Source organism: Limulus polyphemus, unplaced genomic scaffold (assembly GCF_000517525.1).
Source record: "Limulus polyphemus unplaced genomic scaffold, Limulus_polyphemus-2.1.2 Scaffold897, whole genome shotgun sequence".
NCBI classification, from domain to species: Eukaryota; Metazoa; Arthropoda; class Merostomata; order Xiphosura; family Limulidae; genus Limulus; species Limulus polyphemus.
Window position 1 is genome coordinate 172,703 of NW_013666507.1, and position 21,642 is coordinate 194,344.

The 21,642-nt window shown below is 32.1% G+C and overlaps 1 protein-coding gene across 14 annotated transcripts in view; it reads right to left on the reverse strand.

Moving 5' to 3' along the window:
* Positions 1-21,642, reverse strand: part of LOC106461099 (acetyl-CoA acetyltransferase, mitochondrial-like) — a 152,632-nt gene that overhangs the window by 112,694 nt on the left and 18,296 nt on the right. For 8 of the 14 annotated variants that reach the window (XM_022387971.1, XM_022387976.1, XM_013920889.2 and 5 more), the window contains 2 exons: positions 16,266-16,314; positions 8,130-8,247 (listed from right to left, as the gene is read on the reverse strand). In XM_022387971.1, coding sequence (XP_022243679.1) covers positions 8,130-8,247; positions 16,266-16,314 — 167 coding nt within the window. Of the gene's footprint in view, positions 1-8,129; positions 8,248-16,265; positions 16,315-16,801; positions 17,191-21,534; positions 21,576-21,642 lie in introns of those variants that run through there. The other 6 variants (XM_022387981.1, XM_022387982.1, XM_022387979.1 and 3 more) reach the window with 3 other exon arrangements.

A 21,642-nucleotide genomic window follows, 5' to 3' on the forward strand; every position in this document is an offset into this window, starting at 1 on the left:
TCTAAATAATTACGTTAATCTATTATTATTATACCTAGGGTTAGATCATCTATATACATAGCTCTAGGCCCCTAGCATCATCTAACAAATTTTATAAATTATTGGGGAAAAATATTTTCTAATGCAATTTCGTGCTTGCCAATTATTAGCATAACATTTCAATTTTCATAGCTGTATAAGGTATATTAATTATATAGAAGATCTATCAGCTATGCATTAGTTTAATACATTTTTAAAATTTTTAAGAAATATAAATTTTTGTGTTTTTGCTCCAAATATAACAGGACCTCTTTCTCTAATAATTCATTTCTTTGTGTTTCACCTGTTACTATCCATTTTATTTGTTTTTTTCTACTTTACTTTTTTTGAAATATATTTTTAATGTATTACGTATGGAAGAAATTAATAAAGATTTGTTGAAAGATTATAAAACACTTTTTTAATTGAAAGTTTCTAAAGAATCTTTAACACTATTCGTGACTGCCTATTTTTGTTTTCTCAGTGATGGGGGGGGGGGGGGGGGCTTCTGGCCCCACCTTTTTTTAATATCCAATATTTTTACATGCTGCTAGTGAGAGAACCTGTTGTTAAAATATTTGAATCCCACCACTGGGTATTTTCTTATTTTGATGTTTTGAGCTCTTTTGTGTTTAGAACAATACATACTAATTTTTAAAGTATCAAATTTAATTTTTGTTCAATAAAAATGTTTCAAATGTGACTGTAGCTTTTTTTTCCCCAAAACTTTGTCCTCAAAATAAGGGTGCGTCTTATACACCGGTGCATCTTATATTCTGAAAAATACGGTACTTAGGATAAATAATTATGGTTTTCTGATATAATTTGCAGTCATTCCAGAAAGAAAATAGGGGAAATTTAGAATTAATTCCCAATTTTTTTATGGTGATTACGAGGTCAGTTGACTTCACTGACCTCATATACTGTTAAATATTATCCCCCAAAAGCAATATAAAATCTTGACTATTATATGACAGTGTTTTCATACTTCTTGAGTGATGCACATACTCTAGAGACAAAAGACATTAAACGACAAGTAGTTTTAATTTTAAAATCTTCAAGGAATTTCTTTATTTTCTGCTTGAAAATAATTTGTAAGATATCAAAGTTTAGTAGTTGGTACACAAGAAGGTTCTTACAATAATTTGTTTATAAAAAATGTTAATTGGTACCAAAACAAATCATAAAAGAAATCAAGTAGTCACTTTTAAGTAATGATACATTAAAAACAGAAGATTATATTTTCATGTTTATTGGAAAAGATGTTCATTTTATCCTTTTGCTTTTTGTCCTACTTTAGCATGTGCTCAATGTAAGCAACATGTATTGTACATTATAAATAATAGTTTCTGTTGAGGATAAAAGTGCACTTAACCTTTTTAACACTATTGAAAAATCATAAAGGGAAACAACCTGCAGTGTAAATTGTAAATAAAGTTTTTCAGTGAATATTAATATGCTCTTTTTGTAATAGCAGAAGGTTAACCTGTACTGTACATTGTACATAAGGTTTTTCATTGACAGTGAAGTGCTTTTTCCTTTTTTTTAAATTTATTAAATTATACCTATGGGACCTGTGAAAATCTTACTGGGACTCTTGAAAAAAACAAAAGTTGAGAGTCTGGGACTCTTCACTTTGGGACCCTGTAATTCAAAGTTTTATATTATCTATGCTATATTCCTTTATTTTGAAAAGAAACACCTAAAACAGCAATTAAAACTGAAGTTTTTGCTGTCATGTGATCAACTTGTGGTTACAATTTCTCAACTTTAAGAGCTGGTGGAGAAGAAACTGTGCATTTGGAATGCAGACAGTTACTGCAGATGGCCAAAGTACACAATACAGATGTTTTACATTACTTTCAAAAGCCCTTAGAAGAATTTCTTCCCACCAATAAACCTTTGTAAATATTTCCTTAGTTAAAGGTCAAGTACATCCACCTGCAAAGTCGAAGCTGTGTTGCTATGCAACAGTTTTAAGCTTATAACCAATACAAAGAGCAGACTTCACTCTTGAATGTTGTCAGGTAATGGTAAACATACTTATATGTTTTCATTTTCAAACAGGATGAAATGAAGCTAAGTTCGCTGATCTTTGTTAAGATGTACATAGTGCTTGGCAAGTATTTTTTGCCTTATATGTATTGATAGATAGATTGCATTTAGGTTTTATGCTTGTATTTTAATTAATTATGTATTATGTGTTTTAAAATGCAAATTTGAAAAGTTTAATGATTTTTATATGTTTAACATGTAGCTTGGATTGTAAAAGTGTATAAACAAGATGGCATCATTCACATGTGTGAGCGTTAGTGAAATGAGTCTGTGCACAGAAGTAGCTGTATAATAATAATAAAGCCTTGTGGGCACTAGTTGACACATTAGAATAAACAATAAAAGACAAAGAATTGGAAAGGAAAATTTCAAATAAACTGAAATAAAGTGAAAAGATAAAGACATGAAATTACTCATATGAAAGAAAAGGAAGTTGCAAAAGAAATCTGCAAACAATTAAAAGGTATGTATATATTTCCATTTATTAATTTTAAACATTACATTGCACTGAATGTTGATGATAATAACTAGTTAGTGATACAGTAGAGAACATGGAAAATAAAATATAAATATTGACCTTAAAAACTTTTGATATTCATTTATGATATTCTAGAGATTATGCAAATGAAATGTGAACACTGTAATATAAAAATAGTATTTTTATACTTCATATAAAAATCACCTTGCAGGTGAACTATTTAGAGTCAGAGTACAAATAACTACATTAAATAATGAATTTTTTATTAGAAATAGTAGAAAAAATCAAAATTAAATATTTTATTTTTCTTAAACTACATGCTTTTAGGAAAGTTCGTGTAAAACTTCAAGCTTCATCCACCAGTTTTATTTTTGGAACAAATATAACAATAGCAATATCAGGTCCCTACAAGTTGAGAACATGATTAGCATAGGGTAAACCAGACACTAGACCCCAGTATTTTTGAGAACCACGAAGAGAAGAGAGTAAAACCCTCTCAATAATGTATTTTTCCAACAAATCTGACACCACCTTCCAAGACATTGTACTTAGGTGGTTTCAGATGAAGTATGAAAAGAAATGGGATGAGAGTTGATAGGGTGGGAAGGAATTGGATAAAAAGGTAAGAACTAGAGTAACCAATCTGCCTGTGTTAAGGTGTGACCATATGTGCACAAACCACAACAAACAGGCCCCAATAGGACCTGACCCAATGTGGTTGTCTCTGAGGAGCTCAATGAGTCTGATGCCGGGTAGAAGTCAGATGTATAGAAGAGTGAGATTAAGAAGGCAGAAGTAGAACAGGCCATAGTGGAGAATGGAACGAGAATCACCCAAAAAATCCTCTGGGGCATGGTGAAGTGTCTCAGACATGAGTTATAGAGGGGAGGCAACAAAGTATAGTAAGAAGGATTAGGCAAAGACAGGAGTATTGGGTTAAAGAGTCCACCCCAAATCAGGTAAGAGGGATTTCCAAATTTGGGGAATTCAGAATGACTATGATATAATAATCAGATAAATGAGAAGGGTGGGGCATGAGGTTATGCAAACATAGATGGTCAAGGAAAGAATCAGTATGACTGCCAATATCATGAGAAGGAGGTTTGTTTGGTTGTTTGGTGTTTTATGGAGCAAAGCAACTAGGCTATCTGCACCAAACAACTGGTAAAAACAGTAAAAGTAAATTGTAGTAAAATGTAAAAATACAGTGAGTTAAACCAAAATATGTCCAAAATTCAATCAAGTTGGACGGTGTCCCCATTGCCAATGACACTGTCCAATGTCAGGGGTAAACTCTGACAAAACACGTGTCGAAAATAATGCTGCCGCTTATGGTTGTAACAACGGCACGACAGTAAAATGTGGGCTATTGTGACTTGAGTGTCACAAAGGCTACACATCGGTGGGTAAATACCAGATAAAAGAAAAGGATGAGTTAAAAAACTGTGACCAATGCATAGCCTTGCCAGGACAACTTCCTCCTTCCAATCCTTATGGAAACAAGACAACCAAAGAGCAACAGAAGGTTTGATCTGAAAAAGCTTGTTATGACATTGCTCACTCCAAGTTGACTGCCAACTGGCATGAAGCCATGCCATGAAGATAGGACCATAGTCCACGTATGGGACAGGCATGGCCAGACCAGACGGATTTAGGTGCAGTGTCAGCGAGCTTGTTCCCGTGAATACAACGTGGCCAGGAATTCAGAAAAACTAGATGGATATCATTGAATATCGATGAGAACAGCGTGAGAACTAACATTAAGCAATTCCAGGGCCAGTAGAGAGCTAAGAGAGTCAGTGTAAGTAGTACAATCACTGTTCTGCCTAGCTTCTACATGATCCAGGGCAAGAGAAATGGCATACAACTCGGCAGTGAACACAGAAACTGTAGAGGGGATCCTGCGAGCAACTACCGAGCCACAGCAAACCATGGCAGAGCGTATAGAGTCACCATATTTTTCAAACCACCTGTGTAAATAGGAAGAGAAGAATGGCTCAAAGATATTCGGCAAAAAGAAGACAGTACTTCCAATCGGGAGTATCCACTTTCCTCAGATGACTCAATGAAAAGTCACAGGCAAGGATCAGGAAGCGAGGTACAGGTCCACATGGTACTAGCTAATTGACCCAGGGGGGGGGGGGGCCAAGCCACCCGTCTACAGGAATTCAAGGCCAAAGTGGTGTGTTGCAGTGTCCCAGACACCACTCAACCACCAGAATCCTCTCCTCCCCTTCACGGGTTGCTATGCACAGCAAACACATGGGTGGATGTTTAGATCCCAGAGGAAGTAATTGAACCTTCCCTGGGAGGTCTCCTCACCACGTACAGGGGGAGAAGGAGGTAAAAGTAAAAAGTCAGGTCAGGAATATGAAGGAGGGAATAAGAGTCACATGATACAGAGGAAAGACAAATAATGGTACAGAGCTGTGATATTAAGTCCTAATAATGCAAGGAAATTTGATGGTTCTCTTCAGCAGGGAGAGAAGTTCTCAAAGCATAACCAGAAGGAGGAAACAAGTGATTAATTTAATCCTCATTCTCCAACTAAAATGAGGGGTAGGAATGCCTGAAGAATGGACAAGAGCAGAATGTCCTTGCTGCATAAAGGAACCCACTACCCTATACACAATAATCATCCTGTCATCCTCAATCAAAGTGCCTCCAGAAGCCATAGTTGACACATTACCTGTGTGAGGAAATTCTTCACTCACACAAGTAATAGAAGATATTTCACAAACTTCTGAATTCACAGTTTGTAGAAACTAAGAATAATATTAAGTACCTTAAATGTCACAAATTTCATTAAATTGAAAAACTGAAAAAGAAAAAAACACATCTGACATATTCAGTGCCAAGGAAAAGACGGAAGATTCATGAGTGTAAGTGCACAGAGGGAATTAGTGCACTAGGGTGTTTGTCACCCTTCTAGTGGTGGAGGGCTTTTGCTGCATAATGATGTCATTATGCAGTAGAGCAATTCACACGTGAGATTAGGTGGGAGTTCACTAAAGGTTAGTGATATGCAAACCTCTAAGGCAGATGAGTGGGGAAAATAGCTTAACTGTGTGAAGAGGTTTAGTATTGTTTCAGAATTTGTTGAGTTGCAAAGTGATTCTACTGATAAATAAGACACTAAATTATAGTGTTATTTGTTACAATTGAAGAAAAGTAACAATTAATAAAAGACAGTATTGGAATATTAAACCTTCAGGAATCATCCTGGAATTTTTTATTGCTTACCAAAAGTTTATAGAGAAGAATTTCCTTTAAGAACTATAGCATTTAACATTGGAACTTACAATCATGCTTTAGCTGGACTTTGAGTACACATTCTTGTAGAATTAACTACAAATGCATACACCTTAAAAGACAGTTTTGAGTTTTGTCAAGAAATTCAACAACTGAAGTTTGATAATGATATAAATGTTGGAGGTATCCCACACTTTACAAAATTTAAAAACAGCTAAAATGGGACAAAAAATATACCATTTACAAACATTTTGTCACATTAACAGTGGTGAAACTTTGTTTTTAAAAGATATATTTTTTCTACCCCATTACAGCTGCTTTTGAATTTTGAAGTCCAATAATGATGTTCACTGTGCTAGTTTTGACATTAAATTCTTCTACACCAATATACCATTGGAAAATACAATATAGCTATGTATTGGTGTACTTTACAATAGTAACTCCAATGAAGTTAGTATTTCTAATGATTTTTTGGGGGAAGCTAATCAACTTTGTTGTCAAGGTATCTCAATTCTTCCTTAATGAGAAACTATATTATCAGATTGATGGTGTTGCTATGGGTTGAAGATTAGCTTCATCTCTTGCTAACATGTTTTCGTGTTTTTATGAAAAGGAATGGCTGGACAATTGCCCATTAGAATTCAAAACTCTCCACTATTGCAGGTATGTTGACAACAATTTTACTATCTTTGAGAATTCTGATCAGGTTCCTACGTCTTTACAATACTTGAACAGAAGACATAACAGTATTAACCCTTTCAGGATGATGCACTTTTCAAACTCCTTTCTGTGCATGTCACTAAAGAGTTAATGAATTGCATTCAAAATTTAATTAAGCCATTTTACTATCAATGTATTTTAATAAACTTAGCATTACCAAGTATGCTATAATTTAAAGTTTATATTATCAAAGTTTTTAATTCCTTTTTCCAAAAGAAACCTCTAATTACAGTTTTGTTGTCACATAACATGCATACAGTTAAAACATCTTAGCTTTGGTTTCTTCTACTACTAATCAGCTTAGTCTGAGTACTCCTACGATTGTATATATGAGCTTCTACACATAAAAGACCAAATTCCAAATACACGTATCACATTACAACTGAATATATTCCAAGAAAAAGCTTATACCATTCTCCACTTTGCAAATTAGAAAAATCTCCTGAAAGGTGAACTGTTCAAAATGCGAGGACAAATAACTACATTAAATAACAAATTTTTAGTAGAAATAGTAGAAAAATTGAAAATCAATATTTTACTTTTTATGAACTACATTCTTTTAGGAAAGTTGTTTCAAATTTCAAACAATTTCATCCACTAGTTTCATTTGTGGAAAGAAATTTCATGAGAGTTACTTAACCTACTTACAATGTACATAGATTGCCTGATAGGGTTAAGTTTACTGTTCAAAATCAGGAGGATCGCAAACTTCCAATTTTGGACACACTTATAAATAATAATATTTGACAGTTTAAATGTGAAGTTAAACATAAAAATACTTTCACTGGATTTTGTTTTAATTTTGAGTTTTATTCAAAATGTTTTTAAGGAGAATTTTGAGAAAATAGTTTTTCATTGTGCCTATGAAACATCCAGCACATATGATAGTATACATTAAGAACTTTTACATGTCAAGGAATTCTTATGTAAAAATGAGTTTCCAAATCATTTTTTGACAGAATACTTTGTTGTTATTTGAAAAAGCAAAGTGTATCTAGAAATATTGTGGTCATTAGTCTGCTATACATGGGCAAATATTCACTGATTATTAAAAACAGCTAAAGAATGTCATCCTCAGGGTGTACGTGCAGATAAAGTTGAAATTCGTTTTAAAAGCTAACTGTTGCCTTAGTTCCTTTTCAACTTTCATCTATTCAATCCTCTTTTCTGTGTATAAATTTACTTGTCCTTGCTGTCAGCAGGGTTATATTGGTTCCACCAAAACAAAGTTAATAACTCACAATAAAAAAAATGCTAAAGCTAGATCTCTAGTTAAGTTTATTACACATATATACCCCCTAGATGAATGTGACATTTCCATCAAATCTATCGAAGATCTTGACCAATGATGAATAAAATTTCTCAAGCAAGGAGATTCTGCTGTTTTATAAGCTGAGGCCCAAGTTCAACATTCTCAGTTCAGCTTTTAACAAATTAGTAAAGCTTAAAAATGTAATTTGATACAGCTTTCTAATCAAAATGGTTTCATAAAAACAGTTTAGTAGAATACATAACAAATCAATTTTGAAATTAAAATTTCAATACTTAATAAACTAAAAACTGTTAATGCTTCTTAAAAACAAAAGAAAAAATTCAATTTTTTCACCTGCTCTCTCTATTGTTCCATCAATAACAATAGTTCCTAATTTTGTAGATGATACTGTTGCTAATGATCCTCTGAAAGATCCAATGGGTGTTCTTGCCACAGATACAATAAAAACCTCCTGAAAAAGGAATCACCATAAATACATGCACATCAAGATCAATGTCAAGTTTGTAACTACATTTAGCATACCCATATTCTTGACACTTTTACTTTTATAAGTCTACTGTACAAATTGAAAAGATGAGTCTACAAGAAGTTGTGTATAAACAGTTCGATATCACTACCTTTTATATTTATTGTGTGAGTAATACACATAAAATTGTCCATATTTATGGTAACAGCATGCATAATCAGTCACCTTGTCCTTGGGCTATACATATGGCTGTGACTACACTGTGGATCTCTTGTTGAAATTCATTTTATATGTAGTGATTTGCAAGGTGCCTAAAATGGGCTCCTTCTGGGGGGGGGGGAGGAATATAACTCAACTTTTTGATATATATTCTCCTACTTATGAAATTTAAAAACATGTGCAATATGAAATTTCTCACAGAAGAAAGGGACATTGTAGCTTTAGACCATATTGATAAAGCAAGAGAAAGTATAATTTAAGTAGTGAAAAACTACAAGCCATATAAAGGATACAGTGAAAAAAAAAAACAGCTTGTCATCAAGAGTAACTCAAGAAAACAGCAGCTGATTGCAATTACTATATGAGCCTCCCTTAAAACTTTAAATACCTATGAATTTAGGTCTAAAACAAAAAACATATATGACCCATGTTCACAAGCAGAATTGCAGATCAACTCTCATAAGTTGTAGGCACAGAGCATCATAGTACAAGGACTATTTTGTTGCAATAGACAAATTTCAGTGTCTACAAAAGTCTTTCAACTTGAATAGTCCCATTGTTGGTACAACATTTCAAAAACAATATAAAACATGTTGAAAAGCTTTTTCAAAGATTTAGGGTGATTATATGGTATTTGAATCATATGTTGTGCATTTCTATTTCATAATGTAATAATAGGATTTATTCTTTATTCTATATGTGTGCAGGTTTCAGATAACACATGATTGAGAAAAACAAGAAAGAATTAAGTTGATTTCCTTTTAGAGCTCACTTTGTTCCTTTGCTATTTTCAGAATGGATAATATCTGCTTCATGTACAAAACACTTTCTGATTCAAATCCACAAAGCTTATAAAACGTAAAGGTGGGGCTGTGTATTCAAAGTAATTAAACAGCTAAGTGATCTGCTTAAACTATTCATGTAAGAGGTTAAGTATGTAGAATTATGAGCAAGGTTTCTCAATGACAGCGGGGTTTAATCTATTCCACAACACTTGATACCCACCAAACACCACTAGTACAAAAGCCACTTTGAACCAAATAGTGTGATCAAAAATGATAAACCATTCCATTACACACACACACACACACCACCATTATTACACTCATGGTGACTTTTGTCCATACTTTCCCACATCAAATTCCATTTTTCATAGTTTAAAGAAGTTTTAAAAGCTTTCCATACACATATAGTGACATCATTTGTACTTCCCTATTCCTAATTTAATTTTTGCACAATTTAATGAGCTTTAAAAAGTTTCCCATAAATGCATACATTATTCTTTTAACTACACAAATGTCTATAAATACACTAAAATTGTATTGCTTTACTACTAGCAACAGAGCATTACCCTTATCTCCTGTCTCACTATTGAATGTGTTCTTATATATATCAAACATGAGATCTAACTTATCATAACCCAAGTCTATTAGCTTGTACTTACTATGATGATCCAAGTCATTCTGTAATGCCTTAACATCCCCAGTACAGCTAGAAATGCCCAAGAGTTTAATGCTATCAGTAAACTCTACTAGTTTACTAATCATTCCCCTGTCAATATCATTAATGTAAATAAGAAAAAGCAAAGGCTCAAGCACTGCCTTCTAAGGCACTCCACTAATCACAAACCACCCCATAATCCAATTAAATGGTCTTTTCCCAATTCATACTAATGTGATTTTTTTTTAGGTAATCTTCTGTAAGTCTCCATATCAAAAGTTTTTAAAATCTAATTACACCAAATCCACATCCTTTCCATTGCCCAGATAACAGGTAACATCCTCAAAAAAAGATATCAAATTAGCAAGACAAGTTTACCCTTTAGTAAAATTATGATGGCTTTCATATTTTACAAAACAATTTTGCAAAACTTCTTTTATCTACACTCTGGGGAAAATTATGTATGGCCCTGGTGCTTTATTTTTATTTAATCTCTCAGTCTTTGTACCTATCACTAAAGGGTTAATATCTACACAATTCAGGTGAATTCCAATATTTTACATAAAATGCTCAGGATCATGAATTTTACTAATATCTTCTCTTGTAAGAGCAGATGAACATTTAATAGCTCAGCCATATCACAGCCTTCAACAAAAATTTGCATCAACATCCTTTAAGGACCCAATGATCAATTTTAAGGTTTTTCTTACCTTTAACATCCTTAAGAAAAGATCCTTGCTATTAGTTTTTACATAAATATTATTCGACTTACCTCTTAACCAGTTCTGATTTTCTAATTTCTTTTTCAACTAAATCACCAGCTTTCCTATAGTTCTGTAAACATTCCATCACATCTATCAGTTTAACATGTTGGTTGCCAACTCTTATAGTATACACTACACCAATATGCAAAGCCAAATATGCATGTGCAAATTCAAATTTTATCTATCTATAAGCAATTTCTTCAGATGATAGTAATGTTCAGATGGAAATCCAGACCAATCATAACAGTGATAATCAGTCTAATGATGGTGGCCACCCAATGGTTTCATCACACTCTTATTTTTCAAATTACGACAATGCAGTACCGACAGCATGTGGAAGACCTAGAGTTTGTGAGATCCGCACCAGAGGACCACGTCGTCATAGAGGTAAGACAAGAGATGGTGGATGTGGTTCTACTACACCAGTTTGTGATAGAAGAGCAACTCCTGTTTAGGACAGAGGAGTAGTTAGAGTTCAGGTGTGAACCCTGGTGTCACATTACAAAACTAATCAAATGTTGCACAAGATCAACCCAATTTTGCTTTCAATGACAACTCTGGTCTTATAATTCAGATATCATGGTCACACAAACAGATCAATATACGACAGCTGAAATCAACAAACAGCGACCATAGGGAAGAGAATCACGTCTAAATACTGGAAGGACCCAGATGAACAGAAAATAAAAATTTTCTTGCCTTGTGGATTGACATAGGTTCAAACAACCTACCTACCTTGGAGCACTATTGGAGTACTGATATTCTATACAAGACGTGTTTTAGTGGTGTGATGAGTTGCAACTGCTTTCAAATGCTCATATGTTTTTGGCATTTCACAGACAATTCCTAACTTCATGATGATGGTTTGTATAACATATAACTTCTAATGGATCATTTCAATTATGAAATGATCCATATTTACTATCAAAGAGAGGATTTGCAATTCAACAAGTCTGTGGTACTTTGGTGTGGCAGTCTCTTGTTTAAACAATATATCACAAATATGGAAACAAACTATGAACTATGCGAATCTCAATGCATGGTGATGAAAATTCACATATATTTTGAAACTTGATTATGATGCAGGCTTGAGACAGGCTGCAGCTGTTGTACTTGATCTGTTGGATGATTAGCTGGACAAAGGTCATGTTGTGTACACAAATAATTATTACAATTCCTACATATGTGGAACACTGTAGTTTGACCAAAAAGAAAATCGAAAAGATGTGGTCCATAAAAAGTTGAAGAAGGGGGAAAATGAATGGAAGGGATTAGACTCAGTAGTAGTTTGTAAACAGGTCAAACGGGAAGTGCTCACAATAAGCAAAATGCACAAAGTGGAGATAATTGATATCGTGAATTGGAATAATAAAATTTTGAAGAAACCCAATATAATCGGCGATTACAACAATAACATGCCCAGGATAAACAGATCTGACCAGATATTGTTGTATTACTCAGCTCTACATAAGACAATACGATGGTACTAAAAATATTACCCTTCATATCATAAAGACATTTATTCTGAATGCCCACATCCTCTATAATGAAAATAGAGGCCAGGATATGAAACTATTGAATTGTTGTGAATTTGTAACAATTCATCTGCTAGGTAATACCATCTTCAAGGCCAGGAGCAACATGCACCCCCAATTCCATTGCCAACAGTTGAATCATTTCATTACATCACATTTGCCACCCACAGAAAAGAAAGAGAAGCCAAACAAACCATGTTGTGTCTATACAAATGCTGGTAGGAGACAAGCAATCCAATACATTTATGATGTCTGCCCTGAAAAACCAGCCCTCTCTATAGATAAATGTTTCAAAGAGTACCACGTGTCTCAATAATGGACAGAGAAACAAGAAGACATTAATTTTTGTCATTTGGTTATGATATGAGAACTTTTTAGTTCATGAAACACTGAAAGAATAAAATCATAAAATTTTAAAATGTTTATTGATCATCAATTGCTTATTAATTCAGACCTGATTAAGCAATGCCATGGATCATGTAGAACAAGCCTGTTTCGGTTATCATAATTTATTTTTGCATTGTAACCATTTCTTCTTTAGTATTAGTTGCACTGACGTGAGCTTTATGGAGATATGTTTGCTTACTTTAGTGAATTTCAATAATGCAAATAATGATACAATACAAATTTGATCATGATTATTATGTAGATTTATGTTCCCCAAATTGCCAGCAGATTGTTTGTTGCATTATATGTGATGCCAGCATTTTCAGTTTACAATGGTGTAATCTTTTCAACAAGTATACTTGTAGTGGCAAAATCTGGGACACCTTGCACTATAAGTGTAACCCAAGTCAGTAGTCAATGTTTTAAACTTTATGATGTATATCTTTGATTTTCTCATTCATGTCTTTAGTAAGCCAATTAGGTTTGATCATCTAAAACTTTCCTCATAACAGCCTCCTGGCATGCACCTAACCAGTGGCACTAACACACATCAGATGTGTAAATAGACTGGGTGTCCCACTGCACTATATAGCTCTTAATTACCTTTGGGAAGTTAGAATAAAGTGCTAAAACAAACTGACAGTTGAAAACATTTGAAATGTTGTGTTATAGACGAATGACATAGATCAGCTAAATAAAAAGAACAACTAATGATGAGGTATTGAAATGTGCAAAGACAAAAAGAAAAGTCACTTCCTAAGCTCATGTAGGAAACAGAATGCACTACTCTGGGAATATTATTAGATCTCAGTGAAAGCTGATAGAGATTTTGATGGGGAGGACAGCATGATTGACTGATTGTTATTCTTCTCCTCTTTCTAAAAATATGCTTATCTTGATTTTAAAGCTTTTTCAAATTTCCCAAATCTTTTTGATATTACCTTTTAATTCATTATCTCAATTTATTAATATTGGCCTCAAAATTGGAATTTTCAAAAATAAGAACTAAAATTTCATTTATTTTTATCTCAACATGTAGTAAATACATCAAACCTAAGTGCAATGCAACGTTTCCCCAAATATTCTCCCAGTTCAACTCTGACAAGTTTGTAATCATATCCTTGTTAGTGTTTGACAATAAATCTAAAATACCATCCCATCTAAATGGCTATCTATTTGATATAGAAAACAATCCTGCATAACTTTAAGAAATCTCTCTCCCTCACTATTTAACACCATACATTACCAATCAATGTGTATAAAAGAAAAGTCTCCAATAATTATTGCATCAGTAATCTTATTACTAACAATTCTGATATCATACATATTTCTGATCAGGCAGCCTATAACAATTTCGAATTAAAAATTTTATATCCTCAAAATCCCTGAATGAAGCCCATAAGGCTTCAACCTACTGCAGTTCATCACTTATATAAAGAATCACCCCTCTTCCTTTGTAAGATGCAAGTACAAACAGACATTTATGTTATAGAATTTATGCACATCTTTCAGGGATTTCTGTGCTTTTGGGCTGTTTAAACAATTCTCAGAAGTCATAATTGTGCATGGTTGATTGGCTTTGGATATCATGTGAAGAGATTAGAGGGGGAAATAACAATGAATTAAGGATATTTAAACACAAAAACTGATATCCTGTAACCCAAGTGCTTTCATCTGGTGGACCTTTCTTCTTCAGAGGTAAATTGATTCCCAATTTGGCCTTGAAAAAGAAAAGTCCACCTTTCTACAGTGCTCAAGTTATAGGGTATCATATCTTTATGTTAAACCAATTTCTTGAACCTACCTGTTTTTTAAACTCAGCAATATTGTTAGTTCTTATTCTTCTATGTACACTATAATTTGATCTTTTATAAGAAACTTGTTGTAAGTCTACAATACAACTTTACACTAATTTTCTAATGATACAATGTGAATCTCCTAACACAAATGAATGTTTCATGTAACTAATGAAATTAATTCTGCACCACATAAAAATAATTCACAGACAAACTACACAAACTTCAATTACTGTATTACTGATTTTTATCAGTGCTTCAGCTACTAACATCCAACTGGATGACAGATTAAAAATATCCGAGGTTCTTCAATCTACAAGTTAAAGAGTATATTTCAGATGTCATTATTTAGAAGAATTGAAAACAGTGCAATAGCTGAGCATATATTAACCAATTATAGCATTTTTATAGCAGCCAACACAAAGAATCACTTTTAACAGAGGAATCAGAACCTGAAATTAATCAAAATAAATATTTCACTTTGTAATAGATTCAACAATAAACAACTAATATTGTATACATATGCTAAATTACTATTTATTATGGTGTACACAATCACTTATGTGGATATTAATATAATGTTATTTTTTGTCTGGTTTAAAGACCTAATAATGTATATTTCTATTAATATCCTATATGTAATATCACAGTAAAAAGATGTTTAAATTAATGTTTGTTTCATGCACACTAATTTTTGCTCTTTTTCATGAAAAATAATTTGTAGCAGTTATATTTTCAACTTCAAGCCTTCTTACAAAGGTTGGAGAATGTGTTACATGAGACATAGATGAAAGTTCATATTTATGAATGTGATTATTTCAGGAGTTCATTAAACTTTTTTTAAATTATTATTTTAATAGTACAAATCAGCTTGAAGTTTGACTGAATCTTATGGTTATGGCACTCATTGACATAACTTATAAGTTAGAAACCTTAAATTCTACACTTCTAATGTTACAAGCTGGTTTTATCTATGGTAATTATTAAGCTGTAAAAAAAAGTTCAAAAATCTTGCTAATATGTGCATTTTTCTCTACCTCTATGATACAAATTTTAGTGGTTTATGCTAAAAACACCAGATGATTTTAACATTTATATCTTAACTTGTACACTGACATTGTTTTATATAAAATCTAAAACACAATAGCTTTGTACTAACAAAGACTTCATATAAAGGTTAACTATAACTGCTTTACAACAATAAATGAATGTTTTCTATTTCTCTGTTAGAAATTTATCCTGGACAGTAAAATATATAGACAGAAAAATGACAAAACAAACATAGCATATTTGCAATATTTCAATTTACTGAAAAATAAAAAAAATGTCAGTGACTAATTATAATCAGTAACTGATCTGATGAGCCAAACATTGATCATAATATTTCAACCAATTCCAACATCACTCAGTTATTACATTGTTTATATATAAAAAAGCCATTTACAGTAGAAATTTACATGGTATTTTAATAAGCTTATCATCTCAATACACAGAGCTGTACATTCATATCCTTGTTTTTTATATCAATTGACTTTTTATATTGTCTTCATATTAAATACTTTTTAAAACTTTACAAATTTTGTTGGTGGAGCCTGACAACTGTAGGTTCCATTTAGCTAAAGAAACTACAAAACACATGCATATTGGAAAAATATGTTCTTTTATATCAAAGCAAAATAAATTATTAACATGAACTATGACATTATACATGATTAAATTTTCTTCCATTGCAAATATTAAATGTTTTTCTCAATTTTACTTTGTATATAAAAGAATATTATATCAAAAATACACGTAAAAAACAAAAGTAATTTACACCTCAATTACTGACAAAATCTGAAGTTTTAGGTGGAAATTCCTACCTTTATTCTGTTTCCTGGACTCATTTCTAATAATGATGAAACTAAGAATCTGTAAATACACATACATATTTATTGTTAAAAACAACAAAATATCAATTTTAAAATAAACTGTTATACTTCAATGCTGCTTTTAATCCAGGTATGTTTCAAATTTAGTTTTACTACAAACAGTACTTTTATCTCATCAACATGAGGTATAGTTTCTACAATCTTCACACACAAGATGGTCCATCAGCATTATCTTCTAGAAAGACTCTTTCCCATGTAAACAAGAACAGTGTGTTTGGGACCACATGCATTGGGTGAAATACAAATTTTTATGTTTCTTGAAGACATCAGAGAATTGCTAAACAACATAATAAAAACTTCTAAAACCTGCCAGACCATTCTTGCAGACCTAGGCTTAGTCAAGGAATGATTTACTATGTTCTCAGCTGTTCACTGTTGACTGACAAAAATTAGTGCACTGAAAACTACAAAATACAACAAAGTGTAAAATAGTATTTAACATTTTTTTTTAAACCAAGAATACTTACAATCACAAATTTAGAAGTTAAGAAAGTATAACAGTTTTTGAAACTCTTATCTTTCTCTCCTTACTGTCCTATCCATAGATAGGTGTGAAACATGGCCAGGAATTAAACCATGACAACTGTTATGGAAAGCTGGGAGATTAGTGGTATTCAGTAATTTATTACTTAACAGCCCTATTAATCAATTACAAGTGATGGACCAATTGGTACAATGTTCCTCAAATCATGGTACATGCAGCACAACAACAAAAAAGTTGGCAGCAATTACTGCCAACCAGTTTCCTCCACTCTAGTCAGCATTTCAAGAACGGAAATGGTTGAATGTTGTCTACTAGTGTACATAGCTCATTATCACTCGTGTATCATAAATACATAATTGAATAATGACTGTCTATAAATTTAACTATATCACTATAATTAGGTAAAAGTGCATGTCATAGCCTTTTGCAGTTACATTAAAAAACTTAGACCATTTTATTATCAAAGTATGTTAATAAATATGGTATTAAAACATTGATAACATAAAAAATTGAATTATAAACTAAGTTTTAATTTGTTACTTTCAAATTAAATATTTAAAAATCTCAGTTTCAAAAATTGCTAACTTCAATAATATGCTTCTGTAGTTCCAACCAATTAGAAACACAAACTTATTACAGCTATTTCATTTTAGCAGCTATAGAATAATAGTCTGTCAAAGTTTATATGCAAACATGATAATCCTGTTGAACATCTATTTATAGCTTACTTAGAAAGCCAGAGAACTTAAAGGAGTTTTGGAACATTCTCTTCTAGTGCTCTTTATATTCAAAAACACAACTGAAAAGTATATATTTTTAGTTTGTATTTTTTTATGGTGGAGCCCCCAAATGTAGGAGAAAAAATTAGCTTATGCTTCATGCAAAGATCACGTGCTATGCTGTCTAAATGAAATACCTAATGGACTCCCACCAAGATTTAATGCTTTTGATGGAAAACAAATTGTTCCTTTATAAGTGATGAAACAATAAAATTAAAAAAAAAACGTGATAAGTTTAACTAATTTGAAAAACTGAAATAAATTATGCATTCAAAGAAGACAAAAAGGTATTCATTTTGTTTTATATTTTTTAACTTTTCACTTCACTATACATTGATAATTTTGTTTAAATTTAATATTAGAGTATAAAAAATGAGAATATTTTTCTGAAAAAACTTATTTATTTAAGTGGTTATATAAAAGAAATATGAAGACTAAAATAAAATATTTTCAGTTTTAGCAAATTGACTTTAAATACTTTATTAAAAACTTGAATTTCTGTGTACAACAGACTTGTAACATATACTAAATGCTTGCCATATTTCTTGAAGATACACTTGATAAATTCAGATTTATAGTAAGCATTATTGCAAACAGCTTCACAGATATATGGTTAGTCTAAAGAGTCTTTTCTTTTTCACAATTGTGATGTCACAGTCATTTGCTTCTTTAATGTTTAATAATTTCTACAAAATGAAATAAAAGTTCATCAATATAATCCTATTCTAAGCACACTGTAATAAAAATGACAGCACAAGTAATTTTATTCTTTTCTGGCATTGAATATGCAGAAAGAAAAAAGACTGACTGATGTCCTTTAAGTACAGTTCATGTTAAGTGAATTATTTGTGGGCCTAACAGAATTAATATATCATGTTCTTTAATTAAAAATCTAACTTTTGGAATGTTACTGGCTTATGTTAAGCTTACCATTTTCAAGATTTATAGGGATTAATTTGGTTATTATATTATAGTCATGTTTGTCAATCTACTTTTTGGAATTTATTGGGGAGTGTTAAGCTTGCTATATGCCACATTTTTAAGAGATTGGCTCAAATGTAACAAAATTATATTCATTTCACATTAAGCAGATTATTTGTAGGACTTATTATTACTATATGTTAATGAGAACTAAATTTTTGGAACATTACTGGGGAGTGTTAAGTTTGTTATTTGCAACTAGGAGAGTGGCTTGAATCTTAGCATGTTAAGCATTTTTCCCATTAAGCAGGTTATTTGTAAAGCATCTATGATTACTGGATGGTGCATGTTAACCACTTATTGTTATGGGGTGTTAATGGTTTGTCCACAAGACAGGGAAAAGAGAATTTTGCAAACCCTCCAAACTATCGGGAATTGTCTTTATTTTTTGTCTGACAGGAGATAGAAATATAAATTATTCTGTTTGTCCTGCTCTTCTGAAGCATATAAACTTTTGAATTCAACGATTGCAGGGATGTCCCAATAAACTCCTTGTACCATCTGAGAATAGTCACAGTCCCATTCTTCCATTCTGCCTGCATTTATCAGACTTTTTTCATCAAGAAAAAACAAAAAAACAGAATAGCATTCGATGATACATTTAACAGTATCTCCTCTGGATTAATGTAGCTCATGTTTCTTACCAAGCTAAAAGTTAATGCTGACTTTTGAATAAATTCTGAAGCCCCTCTTTAAATTATTAAGGACTTTTTTTTTGTAACAAAATCAGTATGAATTCTGGAAAGTTCCTTTAAAATCTTTAGGTCTGCCAAATACAGGCTTGCAACACATTGTGGTCAAGTAATGTTTACCAGTTATTTTGAAGCAACTGCAAAAAAAACAAAAACAATTGTTTTGAAGGTGAAGAGATGAGCATTAACAGCTTCACAAATATTTTCATAGGACCAATTTTGTTGTGTTTTTGTGCACACCCACATATGTTGAAAGATAAGATAAGATAACTGGGACAAACATTTTTCCAAAGCACCGTCATTCTCCAGCCAATCGGTACTTACAAAATTTGATGGAAGGCTCAAGCATCCAGTTTCATTTTTGAAGTCATCAGCTCTTCCTGGAGAATCTTTGAAAAAACAAATTTGCCAGAGTTTCTTCAACATTTCAGTCAGCTAACTTACACCCATCTAAACATATTGTGAATTCTGTGTAAAACCACAAGATCCAACTTGCAACAAGAGTTTCTGGATTCAGCTTATTAGCTTCAGTTGATAAGCTTTCACATAATTTCCAATTAATATTGGGGCCATCCATGGGCATCTGCAAGAAATTCTTAGAAACAAGGTCTGTGATGACAGGGAACAGCTTGTCAAATAGATCAGAGGCAGTAGTATGTACTGAGAATGCTGATTGGATGCATCTTGTGCAGATAGTTTTTCTTCCCAAAAGCAAGCATGACTGCTACACTGTCATCTTAAGGACTGTATTCAAGCTTTTAAACAAAATAATATATGAAACAGATTTCGGGATTTTCTGCTTCAGTAGGGAAGTGAAATATGGAACTAATCCTAAATAGGATGTTTTGTCTTCAGATTGTTTGAAGATGTAGACAGTAGTATTGTTGCTTGATATCACCTTTAAATTAATGTCTTCATCTTTTCTGCATTTTTCTTGCTTGTCATATGACTACACAAAGCTGTTTATCCCATATTGCTGATGTCAAATAAACTTTGGCAAGGTTTGCATCTTGCTTTTATTGCTCATAAATCCATATCTAACTATTCCTGGTAGTTTTGTTGGGAAAACCAACTTGTTTTAAAACTACACTGGCCCAGTATTTTAAATTTGGTAAAATTTATCACATAATATTTATCAAAAGATTTCTATGGAGATTTATCTATATAAATATAATAGTACTGCCTGTGGTATGTCCAAGTAATTACTTCGCAAGGTGTGGATGGATCTTCACCAAAATTGGTACAAAGGTACATGCAAATTTTCAGTTTTGCATTTTTTATGGCCGTTTTTTTACCACTACTTGGTCCCCTTCACCACATCTGATATGGAAGTTCATTTGATCCATGGGAAGATATATGCAAACATTCAGTTTTTATGGGAGTTTTTGCATTTTTCTCCACTACCTCACTTCCTGTGGATGGGTCTTCACCAAATTTGGTATGGAGGTTCATTGGGTCCATGCGAAGATATCTGAAAATTTGTGGTTTCACATTTTGCTTTGCAGTTTTTATGGTCATCTTTTACAATTACATATAAGGGAAGCAACTTTTCATGTTCTAAGATAATCTTAGGATTTCATAAAATTCTTCGCTGCAAAGAAATATATCTAGGTCTAGCATGAATAATATTGCCTTTCAAATGATGCTGTACATGATCGCCATTATTTGTGCCTGTACAACATGCAAAGTAATTTTTATTTTAAGATTAAAAATACCTTTGTACATCAGAAAATTTTCAAATTTCACATGCAAAATCTTTATAATGTCCAGATAGTTTTCAAATGTTTAAGAAGCTGTTATTTTCCATAACAAATCTCTGTACGGGTTTGGTCAATTTAACCGATCTCGTAACCGTGTTAAAAAAAATTGGGAAATAAATATAAATTATGCCATTTTCGTTCTAGAATGACAACAAATTACAACACAAAAACATAAATGTTTATACTAAATAGCTTAAATTTCATAACATTATACATATTTCTATATATTTATTATATTGACCTTTCAGCCATACCTGGCTAACAATACAAAAGTTACAATGATGCAGAGCACGTGCACTCATGTTACCGTATCAAATAATATAAAACTGACCTTTAGTCTTTACAAAGTAACCTGTCTTGGCTGTGTTTTAGGAGACTAGTATTTTGTAAAATAAGTCACATTTCAATTATTATACATTATATAAGTTCTTAAACTTATTTTTGTTAAAACAAATAACAGTAAATAAAGAAGTTAAGCAAACAATTATCTCTTCTAGTTAATACCTTTGTACTCAGTTGCTGCTTGATGTAGGTTGTTAAGCCTTCTAAAGTTTTGCATGTGGATGATATAAAACAAAATAATTTTTTAGGTTTATATATATATATATATAT